Genomic DNA, 19,558 nt, shown 5'->3' with positions numbered 1-19,558 from the left:
TTGTTAATTGTTATTCTTAAGTGCCTATGCTATTGGTATTCTGTTCAGCATGTCTTTTCCTGTGCCAGCTATGGCAAGACAATTCCCCATTTTCTGTTCTATCAGATTCAGTGTATTTGGACTTCTGATGAGGTCATAAATCCATTTGGAGTTGCTTTGTGCAGGGTAGTAAGTATGGATCTATTTACATTTTTCTATGTGCAGCCATCCAGTTTGGCCAGCACTATTCATTGAAGACACTGTCTTTTTTCCAGTGGTATTTCTAGATATCAAATATAAGATATGCAGAGGTTTGTGGACTTATGTCTGGATATTCAGTTCGATTCCATTGATCTACATGTATGTTTTGTGATAGTATCATGCTATTTTTACTATTATAGCTCTGCAGTACAATTTGAGGTCAGGGATGGTAGTACCATTAGCAATTCTTTTGTCACGTGGGAGTGTTTTAGCTACCTTGCATTTCTTTGTGTTTCCCTATGAAGCTGAAAATTGTCCTTTCAGGTTCTGTGAAGAATTGTGTCGGAATTTTGATGGGAATGGCATTGAACTTATAGACTGCTTTTGGTAGAATGGGCATTTTTACTATTATTAATCCTACTTATCCATGAGCATGGGAAATCTTTCTTTATATTCTGACATCTTCAATTTCTTTCCTCAGTGACCTGAAATTTTACTGTACAAGTCTTTCACTTGGTTAGAATTACCCTAAAATATTTTATATCACTTGAGGCTGTTGTGAAATGTGCTGTTTCCATGATTTCCTTCTCGACCTGTTTGTCTTTTGTACATAGAAAGCCTAGTGTGTTTTTGTGTGTTTTGTGTGTGTCTTGGCACTTTTCTGTGTTTATTGGTTGTAGACATTTCCTGGTGGAATTTTTAGGGTCACATATGAATACCATCATATCATCTACAAATAAGTATACTTTCACTTCTCCCCCTTCCTATTTTTATCCCCACTGATCTCCTTCAGTTCTCTTATTTTCCTATCTATGACAGCAAGTTCTATTATGAACTATATGGAGAGTGTGAACAACCTTTTCCTTGTTGTTCCTGATTTTAGTGGAAATACTTTGAGATTATCTCCATTTAAGTCGATGCTGAGTATAGGCTGACTGCACATTGGCTTTATTATGTTGAAGTGTATCATTGTACCCCTAACCTCTCTCTTATCTCTTTTATCATCTCTCTCTTATCATGAAGGGTGTGTTGAATTTTGTCAAAGGCCTTTTCTGTATCTAATGAGATGATCATGTGGTTTTTGTCTTTCAGTCCATTTATATGGTGGATTACATTTATCAGTTTGCATATATGGAACCATCTCTATCTCTGGATAGTGGTGGATGATCTTTTTGATGTGTTCTTGGATTAAGTTTTCAGGTATTTATTTGAGAATTTTTGCATCTATGTTTATCAGGGAAATTGGTCTGAATTGTCCTTTGTTCAGTCTTTATGTGGTTATAGTAACTCCACCTCTCTCTTTCCTTGGTGCCCTTCCAGTACTAGGGGTAAACTCCAGTTTATGAAAATACCACTTTATAACAATTGACCCACTTTTCCATATAGCTGAGGATTTTCTGACTTCTAATTTTGTAATCAGAGGTTCAACATCTTTCTAAAGGGCTTGTGCTGTGGTGAATTTCCAGGAAAGGATAGAATGCTGGATACAGAGGATTTTACCAGTGTCATTTTTGCTGCAGGTAGAAAAATATGAGACAATCTTTGAGCTCCAAGGTAGGTTAGTTAGTCCACTAGCCCATTCCTGAGATTTTTCTTATGCATGAAAATATCCATCCATTCATCCAGTTTCCATTTCCCCATCTTGTCCATCAGCAGATGGAGAGAATCAAATGTCTTTTTGGTGCTTACATCTCCCTTCCAGATCCTCAGGTTAGGGTTTTCATAAGTAAAAGGAAAATTAGGTCAGTGGTGGTTGCCCACGCCAGTATCCCTTAAACATCCTCTCCTCCTAACATTGTACTCCAGCCAGGCCAGACTGCTTAGGATTCTCTAAGTACCACTTGTTCCGGTGTGTGTGTGTGTGGGGGGGGGGTGTATCGCTTCTATATCCTCACTCCACCCGCTGACGACGATGACTCCCTCCTCCTCCTCCTCCTCCTCCTCTGTAACCGAGCACTGACGTCACCTAAGACTGTCCCCGGTGCCCTTCCTCTTCCAGGCAGTCACTGGCTCCCTCTGTGTTCTGCGTATCTCTGTAGCTACCAACACTGGAGCACACATTTTTCATCTTTAGTGGTTGATGAGCCACTGCCTCCAGCCCTTCGTGAGCATCCAGGCTGCTGAGGCTGCCCTCCCTCCACACATCTGCTGCAGGTCCTCAGTAGATGTTCAACAGGAATCCGCTGTGGTTCTGCTGAGTCGGTGGCTTTCTGAGGACGGGTCACTGGTTCCTGCTCTGGCAATGTCCTTGGGATCTCTGCAATGTCCTCTAGTGCATCGTTTACACAATTCTCTTTAGCTTTCGTTGAAATCAAACCCTTTTCCATTTCCGGGTTTGCAGCATTTCTTGCATATTTGATCACTCCTGATTACTGTTTTTGTTTTGTTCTGTTTTTGTCTTAGAGAGACCTTTATGAATTTTCTCTTCTTAGAACTTGTAAAACAACCAGTCTAGATTAGAGATGGATCTTCATTTTATTGTATGTAGTGGTTTGGGTAAGGTTTCCTCACTATTCGGTAAGAGCACACTGAAACTCATTTTTTTAATTCAGGTTTCCAAGGAAGACAAACTGAATTAGAACCGAGTCCGACACTTACTCTGTCATTCAAACACTTAGGTGTGTTTCCCTAGGGACAGCACCCTCGATGGATTCTTAACCCTCCCTTGTTTATTAATTTGGTTCATGTATAGCCTTGGGCTCTTTCCGGCCATGACATCTCTGCTTTGTGGTTGCTGTTTTTTTTTTTTTTTTTTTTTTTTTGTACGTGATTATATATTTGTTTATTTGGGCATTGCCTCTTGGCTTTCTCACAGGTTTGTAGCACACATTTGCACATTGGTTCTGAGTCTTTCTTCCTTTTTTTTTTTTTTTTTTGTTAAGAAAAACATTCAAATTTCTGACCTGGGCTAATAGCGAATTTTTAATATCCTTCCATTGTTCAAATATGGCTGTGAGAGAGAAGGAACATTGCCATGTTTTGCTATGTGTAATTTTCTAGAAGGAAGTATGTGCATAAAAGGTACATGTTGGTCTGTTCTGAAGTGTCCAGGTTCAGTGTAACAAAGCCTGTAGTGTGTGTTCCTATCATTATGTCATTTGTGTTTTAGGAAGCATGTTTCTGGGAATACAGTGGATGGGTTTTGGGGATTGGCCTCAGCTAGTTACACCTGCCTGCTCAGGGACCTACAGTGTGTCAGATGGGGGTTCAGAAGCCTTGCAGTGCTTTGTAGGCCATACTGGCTTGATAGAGTAGGGGGTCTCTAGTTCTGCTCTTGAGTTCTGTCACTGGTGCTAGACAGTCTCACACAGAGGACACTTTACTGATAACACAACACAAAACAAAACAAAACAAAAACCTTGTCTGGGTCATAGCTTTAATAAGAAAAGGGTTTTCTGTGTTTTTGAAAAACGAACTGAATTTAGGTTGATATTGGCCATTCTAGTTTAAAATTGCAAAAAAGAAACATTTAGATGAAAGATTTATATTGTACCCCCCTTGGAAAACACTTTTAGGGCTTCAATAGACCATAAATGCAGGAGACTCTTGTCTAGAGGGTATTGATGTGAGGAAAAGTCAACATTAAATGAATGAAGGGCTTTTAAGAAGCCCATTATAACCACTTACCAGGGAAAATGGAGTTCCCATTAGAGGCTGAGTTGGGAGCGTTGGCTCCTCTCTGAAGCGTGAAGGCTGCTGGGTGGTGTTCTCTGCGTCATTTTCATAGCGTCCACGCAGACCTCTTCCTGCTCTCTCTGCTGCCGAGTTTCCAGATGAAACGAGTGCACCTGTCTTGTTTAAAGAATCGTCTTAAAATTCACAGACTCAAACAAACAAAATTAGCATGTTTTAATTTATCTAATGGAATATTGGGGAGGGGTCCTTGACTTGATTAGTTCCGAAGAAAGCAATAGCAGATGTCAGTTTGTGGGTCGTGTACTCCTTCCCTCTTTTGCTTATTTTTAGCAATATTTTTCTTCTGGAATCAAATACTAGCGTCTGTCTCAGCTTTCAATATATATAAAAAAAATCCAATTACATTGTCATGGCTTTATTTTTATTCATGAGGGGAAATCTAATAAACAGAGAACATCACAGATTGGTTCTATGCGAAGGAGAATTTTAAAATAAGCCACATGGCCCATTCATGATGGAGAACCTAGGATTTGAGTCAATTCAAGACCCTGAAGGAACCTGGAAAGAGTCTACATCACCCACCAACATTCTTTATATATATACATTTAAGCTTTACCCAGTGTTGAACTTTTATCACCAAGTCTGCATTAATTTGACCTCTTGCTTAAATAAGTTTTGTCTGAATTTTCTACCAACTGTAGTACCATATGCTTAGGGAGCTCAAAGGAAGTATCAGCCTAGATGGTGTCCGGACTAAAGGCAGCTTATGGTTTGGACCTGTGGAAGCTAAGTGAGGAGGCTTGTCCCACAGTGTATGATGCGATGTCCTGGGGTAACAGATAGCAGGTGAACTACATTCCTGAAGAGGAGAGAAAAGGGCACATATGAAAGGTTTGTGCTAGTTCTGGTCCAGAGGGAAAGAAACAGGGTAACCTCAGTCATGGGAAAGGATTGAAGAAAAGGCTAGAATTGCGAAAGAGCCCCGAGTTCAAACCATAGCGTGGGACAGAGCTAACCGGAGTTGGAAGTTCAGCTCCCATCTTTCCCTTCTCTCATTTATCCCACAGATTTGTGGATGAACATAAAGTCCCCCATCTCACTGGGGTTTGGCACCCATGCTCTCTGCTCTTTGGCCTCAGTGACAGTTGATGAGGCCGGCTGCGTCTGTCTTGGCTGCGTGGCCTCTGCTTGAAACACTGGCTGCTGTAGATCCCACACTGCGTTTTCTAGCCCATTTCCAATTGCTTTTGACTCCAAAGTCTCTCACAGCAAAGAACAGGGATTCGGAGTGTACGACACTGGCTCCGAATCCCTGTTCTTTGCTGTTCAGTAAGGGGAATTAGCTGACAGCTCAGCCGCCCCGCCCCAAAGATGGGAGATTTCGGAGTGAAGTGGTTCTAAGGATCGACAAAGAACCTAATAGGCCAAAATGGTTGACATGGTTACATCCACCAAGATTGATTTCTTTTTCCCTATGCTATCCTGATTAGTTCTGTCCCTCATCTTGGGGTCCCTCATCACTCTTCACCTATTGCAGCCCTGACTACCCTGAATGCTTGTTACTTTCATCAAGATAGAGCCGCTTATATGTTCCATCCTAAGGGTTACTTTTTGACAGCTCAAAGCTGCTATCACACATTGGCTATTTGCTTGTTTTCTCCACTGGCTTAATTTTTTAAATTTTCGTTCATTTTCATTATCTTATTTATTTGATGGCACAGCTTGTGCCAAGCTTCCAGGGTGATCTCACAGTGTTTTTTTTTTTTTTTTCTTCCCTTTTTATTTCCTTTTCCCCTAACGTCAACCATTTCTTATTCTTTTTTCCTCTAGCTTTTTCTGTCCTCCTGTGCTTTCGTTCTAACCAAATTAGCCAAAAGGCTGGAGAATGTCTCCAGTTGGACCACCCAGAGAACCTTAGAAGCCGTGCATATCCAAAGTTGATCTCAATCTCCTCATACACCCCCCCACACAGTGTGCCCCCTGTTCATTAGGTGGTAGCTCTGCTGTCACTGTGCACCTCGTTCCTAAAGCAGAAACATGGAGGACCTACCTTCAGTCCTCCTTCTCTTGCACTATCTGTATTGAATAGACCGACAAATCTTAATACGTCTCCCTTCTCAGTGTTCCTCGAATTCATTCTCCTTTATGTACTAAGTACTATGGCCTGCTTTTGAGCTGCCTTCTCTCTCTCTCTCTCTCAAGATTTATTTATTTATTTTGTATATAAGTGCTCTGACTGCATATACACCTGCATGCCAGAAGAGGGCATCAGACCCCAGTATAGATGCTTGTGAGTCACCATGTGGTTTCTGGGAATTGAACTCAGAACCTCTGAAAGAGCAGACAATGCTCTAAACCACTGAGCCATCTCTCCAGCCCCAGCCGCCTTCTCTTAACCAATTTTAAACCTAAGTTCTCTATGACAACTCTACTATCTTTGTTCTTTCAAGACATTGTCTGATCATGATTCCACCATATTGACTCAGCAAAGAATCATACATATGACTTCCTTTCATACACATCAGGGATGAGAAAGTTGGTGTTGTCGTGAACAGCCAATGAAGTGTTTGCTCATGGCACAGCTGTTGTAGAAGCAGCCCCTGGCTTTGGTGTGCCCACTTAGAGGTGGCTCACAGTGGAAGCATGGGATGCCTAGACGGGATGGCGCGTGGGTCTTTAGCATGACAAACAAGGTCTTTCTTCCAGGACCCTTATCCTTCCTGTGCCTTTCTCTTCAGGCCCAGGCTACTGTGCTGCACACTTGGTGCCGTGGCAGCAGGGAGCTCTTCTGTTCTCTTCCTTGGGTTCAAGCTGAACTTCTTCCCTATTCCTGTCTTAGGAAGCCCCATCCTTAGCATGTGAGGCTATGCAAGGCGGAGTGATTTAAGGAGATGACTCAGCAGTTAAGAGCATTTACTAATTTTTTTTAAAAAATCATTTATTTTTTTAATAAATTACAGTTTATTCACTTTGTATCTCAGCTGTAGCCCCCTCCCTCATCGCCTCCCAAGCCCCTCCCAAAGTCCACTGATAGGGGAGGTCCTCCTCCCCTTCCCTGTGACCCTAGCCTATCAGGGTCTGCATTGTCTTCCTCTGTGGCCTGGCAAGGCTGCTCCCCCCTTAGGGGGAGGTGATCAAAGAGCCAACCAATGAGTTTATGTCAGCGATAGTTGCTGGCATTTACTATTCTTGAAGAAAGCCTGAGTTTGGTTCCCAGCATCCACAGAAGGCAGCTCACAACTGCCTGTAATTCCATCTCCAGGGGAATCTGAGGCCTTTGGCCTTGGCAAGTACCTGCACTTACACGCACATACCCCCACACAGACATGGACACATACATAGAGTTAAAGATAATTTTAAAACATTAAGGCTTTTAATTGACCCAAAATAAGGCATTTTTTGTCTTGTCCAACATGACATTTTGAGATGCTGCTTTTAAGTGGTTGTTCTTTCTGCAGTGCCCTGTGGCACCCGTGTCCCTCTGAAACAGTCGATGTCTCATAACATTTCAAATCTAATGCCTCAGTGGACTCTGATATGTAAAATAGTGCCTTTCCTATAATGTATATTGTGGATGAAATTATACTGAATTGAGATAGATACACAAACCATATTGTATCCAATAAATGTACTTTGCTTGCAGGTAAGTGGATGGAACTAGCTTGATCATCCTGAATGAGGTATCCCCAAAGCAGAAAGACGCATGGTATATCGTCACTTAAAAGCAGATATTAGCCATTTAATATACAGGATAACCATACTAAAATCCACAGACCCAAAGAAGCTAAATAACAAGGAGGACCCTAGGGAGGATGATTAATTCTCATTCAGAAGGGCAAATAGAATAGACATCGGAAGTGGTTGAAGAGAGGGAATAGATAGGGAGCCTACCATAGGTGTCCTCTGAAAGACTCCACCCAGCAGGGGATCTAAGCAGATACTGAGGCTCATAGCCAAACTCTGGGCAGAGTGCAGGGAGTCTTAAGAAAGAATGAGGGGATAGAAGGACCAGGAGGGAATAGGAGCTCCATAAGGAGAGCAACAAAGCCAACAAATCTGGGCCCAGGGGTCCTTACAGAGACTGATGCACCAACCAAGGACCATGCATGGAGAGGACCTAGACTCCCTGCTCAGCTGTAGCCCATAGACAGCTCAGTCTCCATATGGGTTTCCTAGTAAGGGGAGCAGGGATTATCTCCCACATGGACTCTGTTACCCACTCTTTGATCAGTTCCCCCTGGCTGGGCAGCCTTGCCAGGCCACAGAGGAAGAGGATCTAGGCAGTCCTGATGAGAGCTGATAGGCTAGGGTCACATGGTAGGGGAAGAGGGCTCCCCCTTTCTGTGGTCTAGGGAAATGGGATAGAGAAGAAGAAGAGAGAGTGTAGGACTGGGTGGAGATAAGGAAGGGGCCTACAATAGGGATATAGAGTGAACACATTATAAAAAAGAAAACATAAGGAAGTTAAATTTTATTGATGATTGTACATGAGACTGGTCAAGTGCGCTGTAGGAAATTAAACTTGCTGAAGCTGGCCCTGAGTGGACACGGAGAATTTTGAACAGAGGAAAAGCATGATGAAAAGTAGTATTTAGGGAAGATTGCTCTAGAAACAAGCTTTTATTACTGGTTTAAACCACTACAGCAAGCATAGTTGAGTGTGTGGTGCTGGGGGGGGCGCTGAGCTGGTGCAGAAAGGCACAGGTAGTTTTCAGAGGAGTTTCCTCTCTGCTTTCATTTCCCGACTGGCTCAAGTGGGATGTTCTTAACTGCCATGTTACTGAAGGCAAAAGAGAACGCCGAAATCATTGTTACTTTTGAACAAAGCACATCTCCGGAGAACACCTAGTGAGCTATCTTCATACTTACCTGTGGGAACTATTTATAATGCAATACTGAGAAAGAGAGATTTTGTGTAGGGTTTTTTTTTGTTGTTTTTGTTTTTTTATGAGTGAATAAAAGTAGCATCTGCAGCAGTAGCCTCTAGCGTAGTCTCTAGTCAGTGAAAGCTTTTATTTCGAAGTCATTGTTAGTTATGAGGAAAGCGATTTGGTTTGGTTTCCATCCCTGCTCTGCTTTGGGGCTTAACATTCTATTTGTCGTGTTGTGGTTTGCATTCTCCGAACCCATTTGCATTTTGTACTCTACTCATGTGACTGTCTCCTGGTTAAAGTTTATCCTTCATTTGTTTGGGACCATGAAACTCTGCTTTATTCTGCATATTTTTAGCCATCATAAAAGTCTCAACTGATTGTTGCTTTTTTTTTCTTTTTTTTTTTTAATTGCAGGAATATGACTCACTGATTTAAAAGGAAGTTTCCCAATCCTTTGCACTTTTGGCTGTGTATTATGGATACTAAGGAAGAGAAGAAGGAACAGAAGGAACGGAAACAGAGTTATTTTGCCCGGTAAGCATTTATTTTGCAAAACTATATTAGTGCTTTAAGACAATAATGCACAAGAAGACTCGGACCTGGAGAATTACTTGGCAGTTGGTGTTCTGTACGATTGTTCAAGCAATAGTGTGAGAGACCAACAGCAGTTAGCTATCCTCCACTCTGTCCTTTGGTAAAGTTAGTATCCAAGAAATGATCTGTCTTTCTACCTTGGATGGTTCTCTGGAGCTCCAGACTCTCAGGGGATGTAGCAGGGCCCTGCTGACCTGCAGGTTTCTTGGAATTCTGTGCTTAGCAGCTTACCTGGAGTTTTAACCCTCGGTGCTCAGTGCTGGTCAGGAGCTAACTTAAACTATGACCTATCTAAGGCCTATTTAAGGAGAATCGTGGCTAAGAAGCATGCACTTTGTAGGTGGCCTGGGTGAGAGGACATCATCAGAGTTCATATCTTAGGACTTCAGCTTCTCTAATGTAGGAGTGCTTTATGGTAGGCTGTCTGGTGTGGGCTTGTCACAGGTTCAAGCAGCTGTTTGGCTGTCACTTATAATTAAATGATCGATAGAGCTGTTGGCCTCAGGGAGAGTGTAGGTTTCAAGTAATCATTATGGGCTCCTAAATTGGTATGCTCAAGAACTGAATTTAGCCTCACTCTATCCACAACCTGAAATCTGTGCTTGTAAAGATGCATTTTCTGTTTTCTAAGTATAAGCCTTGGAACTAAAACCAAAGGATTTTTTCTGGGGGGGAGGGGGGTCAGTGTATTTATCTACAAATTAAGCTGTGTTTTAGAATTTTAGTGGGAAAAGGTCAAACGATCGATGGCTTTCTGTGTGTGTATGTGAGTGCTCTAGCTATATAATTTAAAAATAAGCCCTGGACATAAGTTATTTTATTTCCATTTTACAAACAAGGTATAAAAGACTTAGAAAATGTTTCATCCATTTCATGCAGCATCAAACATGGGCAGCCTCCAAAGGACCTCTCCCAGTCAGAATCAGAAATCGCAGATTAGGCGCTTGGGAAAGCAAGGGCTGAAGTATTTATTGCAGCAGAGTATTTCCTCAGGACCAGAGAGAGTAACAGCACAGGGAAAGGAAGAAGTCAGCCACGAAATGGATGTGTCACTAGAAAAGTAGTACATTTAGGGTGAGAACGATGAGAACGATGTAACTCTTTGCTTTGACATAATGGTCTACTTCCTTGTAGATGTATGTAATCTTAGAGAGAAATCCTGTATCCTTCATTCACTTCCCCTTTAGTATTCATGTGCCGCACCTCTAGGAAACTGACACTGATAAGGAGATGCCACCTCCGTTCACAATTTACCAGATTTACATGTGTGTGCGTGCTCGTGTGTGTGTGTGTGTGTGTGTGTGTGTGTGTGTGTGCGCGCACACACACACAAGAGTGTATGCGCATCTTTAGTTATATGCAGTTCTATCTTGTGAATTGATTGGTTTGGCAAGTATCACCGTTAACTTGAACTGGTTCCTGAAAAAGGATACTGTGTGCTCTCCTATTGTAAACATTCTCATGTCCTGACACACTTTTGTAACTACTGGTGGATTCTTAGACTCCAGATTTTCAATTCAAGACTAGTGAAATCATATACCATATAACCTTTGGCAGTAAGTCCCCCTCCCCTTTCCGTAATTTGCTTCTGATTTATCCAATTTGCTGCATGTTTGTATTGGTTTTCAATAATCTGTTCCTTTGTGTTAAGTGAGTCCGTTCCATGCAGGGACAGAGAGCAGCTTTTCAGTCATTCCTCCATTGAGGAGCTTCTTTGTTTCCTGGTTTGGGGTGGTAAACAATGCCACCCATTCCTCCTGGTCTGAAACATTTTGTGTGAAAACAGGTTTTTATTTTTCTAGGTTAAATACTCAGTTGTTGGGTCAAATAATAAATTAACATTTTGCCTTATAAGGAAAGGCCAGTCCTTATGGAATGAATGGTTGTACCTCATGACGTGCCCATTAGCCACGTATGAGTGGTCTTGGTTGCATTGTCGCTAGCCTATCATGGTGTCAGCACTTACTGTAGCCATTTCAGTGAGTGTGCAGTAATAGCTCACTGCAATTTTAATTAATGTCCGATGAACTTAGTATGAGTTCATATATATATATATATATATATATATATATATATATATATATGAACACACATACACACACACACACACACACAACCATAAGTACAACCATCTCTAGATCTTCAGGGAAATTTATTTTCATGGCTTTTACGCATTTTTGAATTGAATCTCCTGGCTTTTACTGTTGAATTTTGAGGGCTTATTATACCTTTTATATATAGTCCTTTGTGAGATGTGTGATTTACAAATATTCTGGTGCAGCCAGTGGCTTGGGTTTTCTTTTGTTGTTGTTGTTGTTGTTTTTCTTTTAGTAGAGCAAAAGTTTTAAATTTTCTTCTGGTTTAGTTTATCAGTTTCTGCTTTTGTGAATTGTGCATTAGGTGTCAAAGGTGACATTTCTGTCCCTGTCCAAGATTCTAAGGATATTTGATCCTGCTTTATTTTCTAAAGGTTGTTATGTGAACACTAACATACACATATACTATTTTGTTTTATATTTAAGGCTTTGTTCCATTTTGAGCTGAATTTTGTATGTGATGTAGAATTCAATTCAAGATTCTTGGTTTCCCCTCCCCCCCTTTTTGTCTACATGTGCCCTGCAGAGAAAGGTCTAAAGGTGCTTTCCTAGTCTGGCTATAAAGGGAATTCTAAATCCCAGCCCTGACCTGGGGCATAATGCTGCATGTTAACTTCCTAACATCTTATCCTTCAGTGTAAAGGGAGCTCATGAAACCAGCATGCAGACCCACACTGGAGAAAGGCCTAGATCTTCAGCCCACTGGCACACTCTTATTTGTCATATGTACCTTGTCCTCCTCTGGAAAAACAGTCAAAGGAAAAGTATGATGAAAAAATGCTTTTATGTGATCTTGGCAGTTTCTGGGATAGATCAAGGTAAAACATCAATGGGACCTTAAAAACAATTAATGTATTTGTCATTAGGAAATACAAAGAGCAAGAGAGAGAGAGAAGAGGAGAGAAGAGAGGAAGAGGGAAGAGAGGAGAGAGGGGGAGGGAGAGAGGAGAAGGAGCAAGGGGGAGAGAAGAGAGGAGAGAGAGGCAAAGAGAGATGAGATGAGGAGGGATGAAAGGAGAAGGAGGAAGGAAGGGAGGAGGCAAAGGAAAGAGAAAAGAGATGGGGAAGGAAGAGGAGGTAGAAATGGAGTGAGAGAAAGAAATTATTCTGAAGTTTAGCTTTACAAAGAAAGCAAAGATCAAAGAAACAAAAAGTGCCTACAAAATTGGAAACAACCCTCCAAATTAAAAAAAAAGAGAGAGAAATAAATAAAGGAAAAAGAAAAGAAAGGAGCTTACTAGAGTATAATATTTCCAAATGCTTCCTGATGAAACTAGACTTGTTATAAGGAGGAATTGCCCAACAGAATTTACTTAAGAGCCAGTTTCTGACAACACAGGCAGATTTTTCTGGGGCAATGTACTTAAGGGCAGTCCACACAAGTCCAAGCAATCTCTTGAAGAACACAAAGTCAGGCCAAGGGCAAGGCCAAATTGATGCAATCACAGTTTCTCGCTAAATGGAATTACATACTTTACCTAAACCCCCTCTTGTGTTCAGAGAAAAGCAAAGGCAAGATTTGTCCTACTCTGCATGCCACCACTATATGTATCTGATGGCTGCCAACCCCCTTCAAACCCCCTTCCCCCTGCTCCTCTTCCCCTTTTCTCAAGTCAATAAATAGTCAACAGTTTTTGAGTGTGCTATTTTACCATGTGGTTTCATAAGCGTTGTATGACAGTGTTTGGTAAATACTCTTTTACCAAACCTCCTTCCTTGATGTGCCTTTCAATTGGAGCAAGGTTAAACTTGTCTGCTTTAAATGGGTGGAGGGGCCACAGGCTTTGATTCCTAGCACTTGAGAGTCTGAGGAAAATTGAAGTAGACTGAGGCAGGAAGATCTCAAGTTGAACATGAAGTTGGACTCAGTAGTGAATCCCAGAATAGCTTTGCCTACATAGTAAAGGCCTGCCTCCAAAAATTAAATTAAAAAAAAAATCATAGTTTAATAAGCCTGTATTGAGTTAGCTGTTTGAAATATAGCTGTATAACTCTTTTTGTTGTCGTTGTTTTGTTTTTTGAGACAGGCTTTCTCTCTTGTGTAACCTTAGCTGTCCCAGACTCTCTTTGTAGACCAGGCTAGCCTTGAACTCACAGAGATCAGCCTGCCTATCCCTCCCTGAGCACTGGGATTACAGGCGTCCACCACCATACCTGGCTTAGCTGTGTAACTCATAAGTGGGAAAATGGATTCCTACCAGGTGGATTTTCTCTGCTTAAGTCTGGTGAACTTTTAGGTGTCCTGACCTTTGGCCGTCTGGCTATCAGGAGCTTCCGTGGAGTTGTAGTTTTGAAGCAGTAGTTTAGTGAGATTGGCTGACTCTTGGGACCTTTCCTCATGTCTTTGAAAAGGATTTGTAGACTCAGAGTATATTACCTATGCATCCTATGATCCTTTAAAAAAAAAACTAAAACAAAAACCACAAATGAAAGACTAGGCACAGTTGTGCATACCTGTAATCCCAGCACTCAGGGGGCAGAGGCAGCTGGGTCCCCACAAATTTCAGAACAGTCTGTCTACATAGCAATCTTCAGGCCAGCCAAGGCTAGTACAGTGATACCATGTCTCAAAAAATAGAAGGGAAAGAAAGGAGCCTCAAAACATCAACAACAGAAATAACGAAACTCACCAAATGAAGAACCGAATTATTAAATGAGTTTATTTGTGCCACTCCTCCTCTGGGGTGATCGTTAACTATGATGGCCCTGCTTGCTTGCCTTTTCCGTTGCGGTTAAAATGCAGGTATTTCTTAATCAGTACCCCTCTTCCATAATCATTTCACATTGTTTTCACTCTGTGATTTCCATGTGGGTTCTAGTGTGTGTGTATGTGTGTGTGTGTGTGTGTGTGTGTGTGTGTGTGTGTATGTGTGTGTGTGTTAGTGTTATTAAGGTTGGTTTGCTCCCAGGACCTCCAATATTCTAAAAACACACCACTACTAAACTATACCTCAAGCCCATCTTTGCATGTTTGGAGTGCTGGCATAGTGGTACTCGCAGCCAGGACTGGTGACCTGAATGGCTTCCCCGAGACCCACGTGATAGAAGGAGAGAATGCGCAGCTCCCACAATATGTTCTCTCTCGTCCATGACAGATACGTGAACAGGCACACGTCTGCCCACGCACACGTGATGACTTTTTTTTTTTTTTACATTCTTTGAAAATATGTTTCAGGGTCAAGGGTTATTGGATGACATTAAACCAAGAGGGGTGTTCCTGGAGGTTCCGGGAGGACTGTGGGAGGAGTGTGGGAGGACGACGGGAGGGTTTACCCCTGCAAGGTCCGGGAGGACTGACAAATAGACCCTGAGTGTATGCTGTACAGAGAGGTCTGCTGTCCTCAGACTTGCTGGCTCCTCAGCTCCTCCTTGATTATCACCAGAAGCAGCACCGCCCTTCCCACACGCTGCCCTCTCCCACCCGGCCCTGTCAGGGCCAGCACTATCATCCCAGCTTCTCTGCCGGCAGCTGCAATGATAAAGGATACAGAGCGCAGAGCACGCTTGAGCAGCCGTCCTCCCATCTCCGAGAGCTGACCCATCCCCACTCCTCCCATAACCAACTCTGCACTCCCGCTGCCAGCCTCTGACCCGCCCATTGCCTCCTAATTACCGTCACAGCACTGGCTTGTAGAAGTCACATCAGGAAATAGCCTTGGACAAGTCCTTGAAATGCCCTTTATACTTCTTCAGTTGCTAAACATGAATAATATGAAGTTTTTATTGTATCATTTATTTACTGTGTGCGTGCACGTATGTGAGCTCATGCGTGTCACGGTGGACATGTGGATATCACATGATAACTTGCAGGAGTCAATACTCTCCTTCCACCACATTGGTTCAGGGATTGAATTCAGGTGGTTTGGCTTGGTGGCTTTGGTGGCAGGTGCTTATACATACTGAGCCATTTTGCTGGCCCACATGAGACTAACATTAAGATGATTTGAAAGAGCAAGCAAGCATCCTAGGCTGGGAGAATTCTGGACCACAGCAAGGAGGTTCAGAGCTAGACACGTGGTCCTTGAAGTACTTTCTTCAAGAGGGAAAGCTGAGAGCTCATACTGGAGTTCACTTCTTTCTCTTTAATTTATTAATTTATATTCTGTGTACATTGGTGTTCTGCCTGTGTGCATGTCTGTGTGAGGGTATCAGATTCCCTGGAACTGGAATTACAGACAGTTGTGAGCTGCCAGGTGGGTACTGAGAATTGAACCCAGTTCCTCTAGAAGAGCTGCCTGGGCTCTTAACTGCTAAGACATCTCTCCAGCTAGACATAGTGGTACATACCTTTAATCCCTATACTTGGAGGCAAAGGCAGGTGGATCTCTGTGAGTTCAAGGGCAGCCTGTTTAATATAGTGAGTTCAAAGACAGCCAGAGCTATATAGTGAGTCCTTGTCTTACAAACAAACAAGCAAACAAACATTTGTTAAAATATATTTACTTCTTAGGGATACATGGTAGACTTTCCCATTCCAATATAGAGAAACCAAGAAGGCTCTGTAGACAGGAAGACTGCCTGGTGCCATGAAAGCTTGCTCAGTTCATTCCATGCCTTCCTTCCATGGCTACCTGCACTTTAATCCTTACCTAGTTCTCATCCCCACAGGCTGCTATCATCTGGTAAGCTGCTCCTGTTGTTGAGATCAGGGAGAGGGAACTCTAATATAATAAAACAAATAGAATCATGTGTTTCCCAGAGACACTTAGCTAGGTAGTAAGTACAGTTAGGTATTAGAATATTTTGAACTGGAATTATATAGTCCAAAGGGCCTTGAGAAATCTTGAGTTTCCCATGTAGTTAATAGTCGGGCCCTAAACCCATGAGGCAGAAGTATCAATGACCTTAGTCCCATGGTACTTTGGAGTCAGTGACTACTAATCAAAGTCACCGTCATATCTCAGGGAGGCATGTCTGAGTTGTAGCCTCTCTGTGATGCCAGGAAGATGTTGAGGTAGCCAGATGCCTGAACCGGTCACCTTTATCTGTGATCATCATCTTTTCCCAGGGTTCAGTGTAACTATGACCTCCGTCCTTCCTCCACGTTTTGATGTGAAAAAGGCTAATGAAAACAAACCCATGTAATCTTTATACCAAACATCTGATAAGTACAAAGCTTCATCCCCAAATAGGATTTGACTTTTATGGAAGTTGGGAATGTAAAGATGTTTGTAGTGACAATTTTGGTATCTTTAAAAACCCAGTTATGTTATGTAAACATGTTTTTGTTTTAACCCCGGGTGTGGGGCATAGGGTACCTTCAGATTGTCTACAGCAGCAGACTATTTGACTCTTGAGTGCTCTGCCAGGGCATGTGGTTCTGCCAGTGGAAGATAGTTTAATTCTGGGGACACTAGAGAGGGTACCCCAAGAGAGGAGGTGTGGCCTTCCTCCTGCTGGTTTCTGCTCCTGCTGTTGTTGCTGCTGTTGCTGATCTTCAAGTAGTCCAGAGAAAAGAGATTAAAAAAACAAAAGAGCTGGAAATATTCCAAGTACATGAAGGTCAGACTTGCCTCAAGTTGCTCAGTGCTCCTAATCAGCAGGAGGGTAGTCTAAAAAGATCTCTCCACTAACCCTCTTTCTCTCCTACCTGGTATTGGGGCATTGGAAGGGATAAGGGTTGGAAGGGAGATAGAGGCATAAGAACCCCAATAAAAACAGCTAAATAAAAAAATATACCAAAAGATGTTGATATCAGGTAGGCAGAAAAACCACAGCCGAACCCATCAGGGTCTGTTCCCCTGCAGGGCTTGAGTTCTGCAACCCTGCACAAAGCCATATGGCACCTGTGTCTAAAATCACCTTGTGGAACACAGATTCTTAAACTGTGACCACACCCGTGATGGGGTATGTCTGACTGGTTGTGAGGGTCCTGAAAGAGTTGCCACCTATAAAAGGTTTCTTGCCTGAGAATGACCAAAGTGTAACTTGGAATCAAATGTGCAATGAATTCTAGGGTGTTTTGGGCAGCTTGACCATGTTCCCTCCCACAGACTCCCCACAGCCTTGGATCCCAACACACGGCTGTGGGTGTGTGCCACTGTGCTACTCCATGCTGGGGAATTGCCCAGAACACCTCAGCTTCTATTTGAGACTGCTGTATACTGTGAACTGCAGGGTGTTTACTGTATACATAGATCCCTGCTTTTGTAGAAACACAGTATAATTCTAGAAAACAAAGACTTAGCAATATTTCCCTACTCTTATTTCCTTATGGACGTATCAAGTTAGTATGCCTTTGGAGTACACTTAAAATTTTTAAAAATTATTTTATTATTATTAATTTTTGTATACATGTATATGCCTCCGTATGAGGGAGGAGGACAGAGGGGTATCAGATCTCTGGGAAGTGGAATTGCAGGAAGTTGTGAGCTTCCAGGTATGGGTGGTATGAACTGAACTCAGATTCTTTGCAAGAGGGGTATGTACTCTTAACCACTAAGCCATCACTCCAACCCCGTAACTCTTGAATTTTAAAAAACTGCTGTTTGAGTACTTGAATTTAACTTTAAAAAATGTTACATGAATTTAAGCTTGGGATTAGGACAGAATGTGAAATGTAACAATTTATGAAATGCCTTAAACATACCTGTACCCTCTGCGCTATGTACTAATGGAGTGACATTCTCAGCTTTGACGATTATAAAATGAAAATGTGGATCTTTTCTGAAGAATATTGAAAAATCTGAATGTCTGAAAATCAGCAAAGAGTCACATAAAAATAAACAAACCCATCTCTCATTAATGTACAAAGTCGCCTTCATCTTTAATAAATGATGAAATTATACAGTTGTCAACATTATCTTAAAGTGAATTTTTGATTTATTTCCTGTAATTGTTTAATCTTTAGTCATGTTTCATAATACCTGAATATCCAGGGTCACGTACAAGTTTCACAGGAAAAAGGGATAATGTTATGCATAGAATAGGTTAACTCAGGTTGTTGACTTGCTGTTCCTCATCGTGTGGGTAGAACAGACCTCCATGGGCAATCCTGGCAGCCTAAAGCGCATTTAACCCATTGTAGATTAAATTAGAAAAAGTTACCTAGCTTCTAGATTTTCGAGTTGTTTAATAAAAGACCTTTTCTGAAGTATTTGGCTTATACTCTGCAGATACCCTACACCGTGTTTAATCAATGCTGCCTAACTGTGCTATGGGTAACATGTTAACAGCCGCGGTGGTAGGAAACACGGCCTGCGCATTTCACCTCTGTGCCTGGGTTCTGAATTCAAGGGATTTAATTTGCTAAGACTGCATCTTCTCCACGAGGAGGTGCTTCTCGCAGTAGACACGGATACAGAAATCTACCTGACACAGGCCTCGTTTACCCCCGAGGTTGAGTACGAGCCCTAGCTTGAGTGGATAGTTCTGACCGACCGTGCTGCCACATTGGGTGAGGATGGAGGGCCATGCCCGCCCTCCCCAGTCCTGCAGAGCAGTATTTGATCCTAGAAAGAGCCCACCACGTGGGCAGAGTGGTGCCTTGTGGACTGCTGCCCTTTTAAGCTTCAGTATAGCCTGTTTTCTCCTGCTGGCCCAGGGTCCTTAGAGCTTTGACTCTCCACAGGATGTCTGAAACAATTTAATCCCATCCCATCACCGGTTTTCACTGTGTTGATACCTGAAAAGCAAAGGAAATGATTTGGAGAATGTGGCCAGTGTTGACTCTGTACCTTCTCAGGAGTTGGCCCTTTCACTGCCAGGATCACTGTGCTCGCTGCCCCCCCAGGATCACAATGAAGGTGAACATGTATTAGCACTTTACGAAGCGCCTTTGAAGACAGGTGGCTTTGTACACGTTGGTCTTATGGGTGGCTTAAATGCATGTGACGAATCTATTGTTCAGGAAATTCAACACCTTCCCCCCCACCCCCAATCACTTGGATTTCAAATGGAGACTCTGAACCCTGAGCCCTCCTCCAGTTGTCTTCATCTCCAGCTGTTTTATCCCCTTCTGTGCCTTCTCCGCTTACCTTGATGGGAGTGTTTATTTTTTGCCTTGTCTGGCAGGTAGGTTAGGGCACCATGTCAGCGTTGTAATCTACGAAACAGGAAAAGCTGTGCCCTGTGTTGAAGGTGAAACGTTTTACCCGACTCTACTGGACTCTTACTTGATCAATTGAAAGACCTATCCCGGTTGTCTGTGGGGTAGGGTGCCTGGAACGATCCACAGCT

The 19,558-nt window shown here is 42.5% G+C and overlaps 1 protein-coding gene across 5 annotated transcripts in view; it reads left to right on the top strand.

The window, feature by feature from the left end:
* The window catches only part of Ncoa7 (nuclear receptor coactivator 7), a 137,520-nt gene that overhangs the window by 14,095 nt on the left and 103,867 nt on the right, over positions 1 to 19,558 (top strand). For all 5 annotated transcript variants that reach the window (XM_060373689.1, XM_060373690.1, XM_021648930.2 and 2 more), the window contains exon 2: positions 9,105 to 9,224. In XM_060373689.1, coding sequence (XP_060229672.1) covers positions 9,166 to 9,224 — 59 coding nt within the window. In that variant the 5' untranslated portion in view covers positions 9,105 to 9,165. The remainder of the gene's footprint in view (positions 1 to 9,104; positions 9,225 to 19,558) is intronic.

This window comes from Meriones unguiculatus, chromosome 20 (assembly GCF_030254825.1).
Source record: "Meriones unguiculatus strain TT.TT164.6M chromosome 20, Bangor_MerUng_6.1, whole genome shotgun sequence".
NCBI lineage: Eukaryota > Metazoa > Chordata > Mammalia > Rodentia > Muridae > Meriones > Meriones unguiculatus.
This window is presented reverse-complemented; position numbering and strand designations above follow the sequence as displayed.